This window comes from Carassius auratus, chromosome 25, assembly GCF_003368295.1.
Source record: "Carassius auratus strain Wakin chromosome 25, ASM336829v1, whole genome shotgun sequence".
In the NCBI taxonomy this organism is placed as follows: domain Eukaryota; kingdom Metazoa; phylum Chordata; class Actinopteri; order Cypriniformes; family Cyprinidae; genus Carassius; species Carassius auratus.
This window is the reverse complement of record NC_039267.1, coordinates 1340143-1349882: the sequence shown is the minus strand read 5'-3', so window position 1 is coordinate 1349882 and position 9740 is coordinate 1340143. Positions and strand designations below refer to the sequence as shown.

Below are 9740 nucleotides of genomic sequence, written 5' to 3'. Positions count from 1 at the left end.
AATGTGCAGGTATATAATATATCTCAATTTTTATTATTAGCCTTATTGTTCCAGTTTGCATTTATACAGATTACAGTGATCTGTCTGTATGACCCATCAATAAAACGACACCCGAACAAGCTTTGGATAATACATAATGCATAATGTTTTGTAGTCAATGTTTTAATACAATTTGAGTGACCAATGTTACATACTTATTTTTAAAACCCTGATTAACAAAAGTGGAGATGCTGCAAACCTTCGCTCTTTAATACTTCTTCCTTTAAAAAAAAAAATCTTTTGAAACTCAGGGATATAAAAATAATAGCTTTAACTCAACATTTTACAAAATATATACACATTCATTTTTGCAAAGTTAAATTATTGTCTCCTTTAGTTTCTAAAAGCGGCTTCATAAATATTATATTCTTCTGGTTCTTTCAAGGACTATAGTCACTCATCACCTAACATGCATTATTGCAGCAGTTAAGCATGGTTTAGATACTGCGTTGGCCATCAGCGTCACTGCATGGCAAGACCACTGTAATAAGTCCTGGACAGCCATGCAGAACAAATTGTATTCTAGTTCAAAGATACAGCTCGAGAAAGGCATATTAAGATGCAGATCGGCGGTTTTAAAATCCCTTTCCAATTTTATGAAATTATACAGTTTTTGCCCTTCCGTCCTCGCTTCTCTTTGGACTTTGTCCTTGTGCCGAAAGGAAGTTCATCAGCATAATATTGGAAACGAGGTTGTCTTGGTTGTGGAATAGGCTGGCCCAAGAAAAACCCTTCCTCCTCTGATTCAGATGATGAAGAGGAGCAGGTAGAGCACCAGTCATCTTCATCCCCGTAAAGACGTGAAAACCTCTCCACTGCCGCCTGGTTGTGCAAACCGTACTCTGAATTGGCGTGGGCATAGGAAGGCTGACCGTGGTGAGCATTAGGACCTCGGCGGTCCTCCTTGAAACACATACGGGCCTTTTCTTTGGGCACCAAGTGAAGCGCGTTGTCCGAACGAGATTTACGACTCCTCCTTCTCCTGTGGTGATGACGAGGGCGCTGCTGGTCTTGCTCGTCAAAGTGGTACGCTCGTCTCCGAGTGCGTTCGCTCATGGGAGGCTGCCGCACCTCCAGGTCGTCATATTGTCCGTTGTCCACAACGTCATCTGAGAACTTCACCTGCTGTGGTTTGGACTGGGACTTGGACCTTCTTAGGACAGGTAAGTGAGGTGGTTTGGGCCTGTCCTCTGGGAGCGGCACCACCTGCTCCTGTCGCTCCTCTTCAATGACCTCCACACACTCCAGCTCAGAGGCCAGGCTCTTCAAGGAATTGGCGCTCCTGTGCAGCATTGATGAATTCAGAGTCCCCATGTTGCTGGCGTTCTCGCAGCGGTCAAGCTCAGAGAAATTTTGTAAGGAGTAGAGCAATGGTTTGTCTTTAATATCCCCATCAACTGAAGCACCTGAAAGAAACATGCAAGTTCAGTGCAAAGTATACATTCATTTCAATAGTCCACCAAAAGATGCAAAACTCTATAGAAAGTTCCTGGTTTGAATACCATATACTATACTATTTACCCAAGTTTCAACTCAGTGTTGGGGAAAGTAACTTTTAAAAGTAATGCATTACAGTATTGCATACTCCACAAAAAAATTACTGTGTTAGTTACTTTTTATGGAAAGTAATGCATTTAATTATTTTTATCACCTGGGTTGGAATGCCCATTTATTTTTACATTACATTACATATTTAGCTGACGCTTTTATCCAAAGCGACTTACAATTGCTTTATATGTGTCAGAGGTCACATGCCTCTGGAGCAACGAGGGGTTAAGTGTCTTGCTCAGGAACACATTGGTGTCTCACAGTGGATTCGAACCCGGGTCTCTCACACCAAAGGCATGTGTCTTTTCCACTGCACCATCAACACCCCTTTTTAATAACAGAATACCCAAAAACCCTTTCATACCAAAAGTGTAATTAATAAGCCTCAGGCTCTTCCTTTCAATTTTTCGTAACATGGAAAAGGTGTTACTGAATAAATAAGAAAACAAAGACTTGTGCTACTTTTTTTTTCTTGTAAATTTAAAAGCAATGCATTACTTAAAGTAATGGTTACCCCAACATTGTTTGCACTCAAGAATGTCAATTGCACATTGATCCTTTAGTCTCACCTGTGATGTTGGAGAGTGCCAAGGAGTCCATCGAGTCTCTGATGTTCTGCTCTGCTTGCTTCAGTTCATCTGTGATGCACTCCAGTGAGTCATTAAACCACTGTTTATCTTCATGCTTAAAGCTGGCTCCATGCTCCAAATCGAGCTCCTGGAGCTTCCTGCTGCTTGCAGGTCCAGGGTGGCTTCCGTACGCAGAGTCACCTAGTCCATCCTGGGACTGTGCCCAGTACATGTCTGCCTTGTATTTTTTACTGGCCAGATTGCCATTCCCACCACTGCCTGGCATCCTTGACTCCATCTTTTTTTTACCCTCAGAGTCGGCCGTCCAGAGGTCAGTCGGCCTGGTGTCGTCCGGCTGCTGGAACATCCCATGTTCACCAAACTTGAGGAGGAGCTGGGTCATGTAGTCCTCGTGCTCAGCCCATTCCTCATGGTCCTCAGGTGCTTCCTGCTCCTCCCTGTTCCTCCAGAAGTGGTTATCTGCGAAGCTTAGCTGTGACAGCTTGTTGGACAAGGTGTCATCGGCGTTCCCTGAGAGTCCGGGGAACTTGTAGTTGCCTGCGGGCGAAAAGAGAAGAGACTGTCGACACTGGTCTGCAGAGCGACTGCTTTTGCCCATCTTCACGCTGCGCCGTGATTCCCGAGATCTTGCGGATTGGAAAGCTGAATCTGAAGAATCTGAAGCATGGACGTCCTCCCCAAGGCTGCAGGCCTTGGAACAGTAGATCCTGCCTTCTTTGGGTAGAAAGGGACACCCAAGCAAGGAGCCCTTGCACTGAGCGCAGCTAAAACAAGCATCTGTGGCGTGCCAATGAAGGCCATCATACGTCATTTGGGCATGGTCCACTCCTAGAAGAAAATAAACAGGAGTTAAAGGTCAGCTTCTCAAAGGCGAAAGCGTAACATGGTTTGTGGTAAATGACGTCGAGACATCAGAGAGACATTTGGGCTTACCGATGTGTTCACCGCAGGCCTCACAATACTCCGCGTACAGAGACTCGAAGCAACCGCAGCAGTAGGGCCGACCATCCTTCATGATGTACCGCTGACCACCCAGGATGGTCTCGCATTCAAAGCAGGAAAAGTGCTTCATATGCCAGTGACGACCCTCTGCTTCCGTGCACTCATCCGCAAAAATTATCTGAAAGGACAAAAACAGCAACAAATGAGTGATTTCACTTTTACTTCACCACATATCTTAATTCAAATGTATACTTTTAAGCATATACGTTAAAGTCAGAAGAACACAGACTGCAGGAAAGCAGGTTTGACTAATCAGTGGTCTGGCGCTTGCATGTTAGACTCCTAAAAACACCTCTGCTCGTTTGCAAAAAGTGTATGCACAATGATTCATTCTGTGATTAGTTTTTGGATGATTCATTTCCCACTTGAGTCGAGGTTGTGGTGTGCGAAATACAGTTTATCTTCTGCGAAGTGTTGTTTTAACAATGTGCGAACTGACATTATCGAGTAACATTAAATAAAAGTTAAAGTTAGCATTAAGTGGCATACATTTGAGAAACAACGTTGCCTCAGTTTTACCAACCAAAATAATTCCAAACAAAGATCACAGCAATGTTTTGCGTCTCTGACCAACACACAGGATGGTGTTTCCTTATTGAATGAATCAGCTTTTTGAACTAATCGTTTGAATAAATGATTCAGTGACTCACTCAATAACAGTAAAATGCTTTGTTCCTGACTGAATCTGCTGTTTGAACTAATCATTTGAATCTCAATGACTCACTCACTCATCTATTTGTTCATATTTTAAATGTCAGTATTCAACGTTTATATTTTAAACCAACTATTATTTTTGCATTTGTAACTGCATGTTAAATGCATCCCCTCTGAGCTACATTAAACTGTGTAAATACATCCAAATGCCACTTCAGATGCAGATTCTAAAATGTTTTCATATGTTGCAATGAAAGAGACTAAGCACTGGAGGAAGTGCCTCTTATGCCTACCCAAAGATTAAAGAAACTAAATAATAATGAGCATGGCCTTTGGAAAACAAAACTCACCTCATCACAAGAGGAACAGCGTGGCTTTAGTAATTCAGCATGATGCCGTCCACAATGGACCTTGCCATCTTGGTAGAAGTAAATGAGATCAACCAGGAGCTCATTACAGGTGGAACATGTGAAGCACGCTGGGTGCCAACACTGACTAGGTCCTGCCCGTGAAGCAAACACCACCATCTCCCCTCCACTGACGTTCTCTCCACACTGAGGAGGCAAAATGTTTAAGCAATCAGCACCAAACAGTCACTTGCTAGAGCACGAGACTCTTGGTTCAAACACCTACGTGTTCACACGCCGCATGAAGCATCGTCCTTGGCAGCAGTTTCAGAGTTCCTCGCCCGAGGGCCTCTTTCTTTCTCTGCACGCTAAACATGTGAAGCTCCTTCTTCTCTTCTTCGCTGAGAGACTGGCAGTATCGCACCTGAGGGAGACATTTAAAACGTGTTTGCTGTCAAACTATTCAGAAAGAAGCCCTCGCGGACCACATGCAGGTTTTTTAAACAAGGAAGAAAAGCATCGATGGAGAACTAGAGAAAGTATTGAGGGAGTTGGACAAATACAAATGCGTGAAATGTGATCCAATAAATCAGACTGCACTGCAACAAAAGTAAAAAATTATCTTAGCTAGGCCTATTGGTTGCATAACAGTGTTAGTTTAGCAAACCTTTTATGCTAATCCCCACTGAATTCAAAGCAAAAAGGAACACCTCTTGATTTAAAGGAAAACATTAAGTCATAAGCAATGCACGTTTGAGCTGAGACGCCACAGTGCTACAGATAACAATAAAATTGCATGTTATGTGACCAAAATCAATGCCAGATCGAATCTCCCCAAGCAGCATTATACAATCTTCCCCTCAAAAGTCTCATTGTACACACACCCACAGAGATACGAAGTGACAAAGCCTCTTTCTGTGATGGCAAGGGAATGTGGTGAAGCTCTAAACCCCGTGAAGCTAAAAACACACACACCACGTTTCAGCTAAATGGCTATTTGAGGGGGTTTTGAAATGTGATGCGTGGGCATTTTGGACTGCAGCGATGCTGGGGAAACAATAGGGGCTTTCATGGCTGCTGATGAAGCTCCTGCTTTCCATTGTTTCTATAAACTCACCTCATTGTCATGAGGAGGGAGCTGGTACAGGAGCTGTTTGATGCGGTATTTCTCCCCGGGGCTGTTCACATAAGGGACTTTGTCCTCAGGTAGACAGGAGAAGTACAGCTGGACCTGGAGGCGAGATGGAGACAGATCGGGTCAGTCAGAGTATGTGCAAAGTCCAAAAGGAAGCTACCAACAATGAACTAGACAACAATGAACAAATCTTTTTGAACCGTTTTCTATTTGAATATATTTTAAGATTCAATTTATTCTTGTGATTTCAAAGCCGAATAATTAAAAGCTGAACAATAATTGCTTTTTTAGCCGTAATATTAGAATGATTTCTGTAGGATCATGTGACTGGAGTAATGATGCTAAAAAAAAATCAGCTTTGAAATCACAAGAATAAATGACATTTTAAAATACATTCCAATAGAAATTACTTCTTTTAAATGGTAAAAATATTTAAAAAGTGTCACTTATTTTGATGTACTCCAGATCAAATAAATGCAGGCTTGCTGAGCAGAAGAGTAGTGTATCTATCACAAGTGAACTGATCAGTTTTTGTTGTGCGTCATGAAAGGCGTATCAGGTGCACCAATCAGATTTTTTTTGGCACGTCATTCCTGTGTATCTGTCAACAAAACCCTGAGGACTAAGTTGACCCTTGAGACTTGAGACACCAGTTTGGGCTTTTTACTGTACTCTATTGTGCTTCTTTGACACTGTGACCTATGCCTTATGAGTGAGCTCTCTTTATGAGCACTGGTCGTAACAGCCCCCAGATAAATAGCTGGACTGAGCCTGTCTTTTCCTGCATAAAGAGTGTCGAGTCAGTCTACTGGAATGCCATTTAGACCTGTTGAAGAGTGGCACCATAAATCACCCTCATATTACCTCTGGTACTGAGCCTTAGGCCCTTGAACAACGCTATTCTTGAGTGTTTGTGTTCTTCCCAACAATAATCACCTATAATATGCAGGGCAATCCACAGAACGGCTGCCATAAAGGCATTACAGTTGACTCTTGCATTTAACACAAAAGCTGCACTGGGATTTTATGGGTCTCCAAATCGCTTTAGACCTTTTCCCTCACCCGTCACTTCAGATTTTATTCAGGGTGCTCTCGAGGGCAGCCGGGGGGGGGAAGTGTGGGACATCGGCTGGAAACGGCGCGCCTCCAGCCACGAGAGGACCGCCTTTGTGGCCAGTGGCAGGAAAAAAGTTTGTCTGTTAGCGAGCCGCTTTTCCTCATCGTTTCAAGCCCTTTTGTCTGGCAGCTTGAGATAATGACTTGCAGATTTTTCCATGAAGTAGTTTGTAAATAAAAAGCAGCATTTCCTGTTCCCAAATGCCTGTGGGGTGCTTCCTTCACAGTGTTTAGCTGTGTCTGCAAAAATGCAGTCGGTCCTCTAAATCTTAGTGACTATGACAAGCTCTGCTGACAAATGATTGGCTAACATTTTGGAATTTTAATAAAGATTCACATCTGGTGCATTTATTGTATAACAACTTACACATCACATGTTGAACTGCATGTTACTATTCAGTCCTTCCCTAACACTGAAGACATTGCTGTTAATGGACTGCAGTTTTCCCCATCGAACAATGTCAAAATCAATACATTTTTTCTAAAGATGTTGCCATTTGGGTTTAGACTGCCTCTGTTTTCTAACCCAAATGTGTTGTTCTGACGTAAAAGCAATGAGGTAAGCAATGAGGTAAGTTCTCGGTTAAATGGGATCTGTGCTGGCAATTTTCAAAAACAAATTATTTTTAGTTTCACATTCTTCATTTGAAAGGCCTTTCAAAATGATGTATGATTTGTCGGAATTGGACATAAAATGACTGCGCTACAGCGCTTGAAAATCAATGGAGTCACTTTTGAGAAGAATCAAGTTCGTATTCTGAAGGGTTTCAAAGTAAAATCAGCTAGCAACCTTACAGCTAGCATTCAAGTAAGAAACACAAATAATCACATTAAAATCCCTTGTATTTAACTACAAATAAACTGATTATTAAAACTACAAAAGCAGTTCAATCAAGACCAGCCAGTGATTTCCTCTTATGTTAACATTTATGAGATGGCCTATATATTAATGCCTACTGCAATGCATTCTAGACTGTCATGAACCCATAGAGACGGTTTTACCTGCTCTGGTCGAAGCCCCGGCGGCACCCATGCGTATTCCTCCAAGGCGCAGCCAGAGTCGTCATCCGAGGTGGAGCTGCGCTGGAAGCCGAACGCGAGCTTGTTGACCTTCGGCTCCATGTCGAGCGGCCTGATGGCGCCGTGGAACCCTCCGGAATTCATCAGAAAGTCGTCCTAGAGAGGAAACAGTGTGTCATGGATCACAAAACCACATGATAAAACGCCTCGTAAGATGCATTGTATTGGGATGAGAACAGAAAGGCAAATGGAATAAAGCAGCATCCTAAACATTAACGACAGTAACGGTGACTTCCAAGCCTGGGGTGGAGGCCTGTTAAATAGATTCTGCTCATAAAACGATGGCAGTTTTATTATTACTGCTATTGTGCAGAGTTTTGCCGTGATGTGGTCGGACATTCCCTTCAAACTACAACCATCCTAACTCTTTTACAGTCTATTTACTTTAATGCATTTTCCTGACTCATCATCACCGTGGAAGCTTTCTGGTATTTTCCATGTCCTTCTACTGGGACGCTCTTCTGGTTAAGTTAAGCACTAATGCACGCCATATATGACTTTCCCCAACAACAGTTTACTTCAGACTGAAATTTCTCAAGACACGTTCTTCCCCGTCCCTCCTTTGAAGTCCATTCAGGACACAAAGCACAACAAGCCATATGGTAATGCTTTGAAACCATGTCTTTCTTCAAGCCCCTGTGCTGTTTGTTGAGGACGGTGTTTTAGAACCTGCCACACCGGATCACGTCCTGCTGAGTGACGTATCATCTGACGCTTTGATCTCTGGAGCTGCTGCTTTTGGAATGAAACAGGTGAGACGGATGGACTGAACATGCTGACAGGTGTTAGTTCCTCGTGTACAGCAATTTGGACTGGTTTGAGAAGATAAATCCAGATAGGTTCATCAACAACGAAAGAGGGTGAATCTAACAGAATCAATCATGTATCACACCAATGAAAATGAGTAGATCTTATTTATTTCCCAATGCTGTAAGAATTATGAAAATGGAAAATGTGCTTACTTTTTTTTTTTAATGAAACTAATGCCACATTGTGGTAAATATCTAAAACTGGCTTAATTATAAAAAAAAAAAATACTGCATCTACTCGAGAGATAATTAATCTTCCATGTTATGACTATCCAACCAGATCAGAAGTAGAAAGAGTAATGCATCAGTAAAATCCCTCAAAACCGATTCACCGTAGTAACATTTTCACAAAAACACACATTATAAGAAGGCTCAACTATACATTAAAGCTGGGCAAGTCTATTGCATTGCAATTAAATTGATATGTATTCGTGCCAATTGAAGTTTTCGGAGCAAATGCAAGCATGCCAGACCCCTCATGATGGGGGACAACTGAAATGACCCCACATGGTTGTCTGATCAGGTCTGAAATTCACTTCAGTTGGAATTCTGTTGAAATCATACAGACAAAATAACCTTTTACAAGGCTCTTGTAAGAGACTCCTCAATCATTAACCTGGTTTTCCAATTTTGGCTCAAGATATATATTCCCTGCCATGCTACAAGTCTTCCCAAACCCACTAGGACATGGTATTTTCTTCAGAGGAAGTCACTGATAGAGGAAAGGAGCTCAAAGTGGCAACACCCATTCTGCTAAACAGTCTCCTTAAGTATGCTAATTTCTGTCTTAGATGCCATCAGCATCATTTCCTGAGCCCCCAGATCTAATCAACATCCCAAGTGAAGAGAAACCGCATTGAAAATAAACAGTTATTTTACGATTGAGTGGTTCTGAGTGAATCGCAGGGACCTCGGGGAAACCAAGGCAGTTCCTGTCTGCGCCACTCGCCCTGGAAAAGCCCTCCAGCTCAGAGTGTTTAACAGCCTGCTCTCTTGTAGAGCTGCTTGTTAACATGACTTTGGAGGTCTGAGATGCATATCTGTTAGATCCACCCACGGGAGGCCTGAATGGCCCTCAATAGGAGGTAGATGGGTGGAGGCTGAGTTGCCTGGGGAGGGGATGGACCCCGGTTATCACACTGTGTAACTGCTAGCAACTTATATGGTAATGGACCCTCAGCATAGCAAAGAACCATCCGACTTCTAGGGAATTAATGCATTTCAAGCACCTTTATTCTTTACTTTAAATTCTGCAATACTTCACAAGGCTAATGAAAATCATACGACTGTTCAACACAATGCAAATGCACGCTCCAACAGAATAACTTGCATGTGTGTTGCAAGGATTCCCAGTGAAGACATAACAGATTTAATCTTGAATAGCTCATTTCCACAACTTTAGAGCAACTGTGAAGTTGCA

The 9740-nt window shown here is 42.5% G+C and overlaps 1 protein-coding gene across 1 annotated transcript; it reads right to left on the bottom strand.

Moving 5' to 3' along the window:
* Positions 1-12: 12 nt before the first annotated feature.
* On the bottom strand, positions 13-7607 carry LOC113042952 (prickle-like protein 1; the record flags this gene model as incomplete). Its single annotated transcript, XM_026201978.1, is given in 7 exon segments — positions 13-1445; positions 2157-3005; positions 3111-3297; positions 4184-4387; positions 4467-4604; positions 5298-5411; positions 7434-7607. Coding segments are annotated over 7 exon segments (2466 nt in total). The 3' UTR covers positions 13-633.
* Between the last annotated feature and the right edge of the window lie 2133 nt (positions 7608-9740).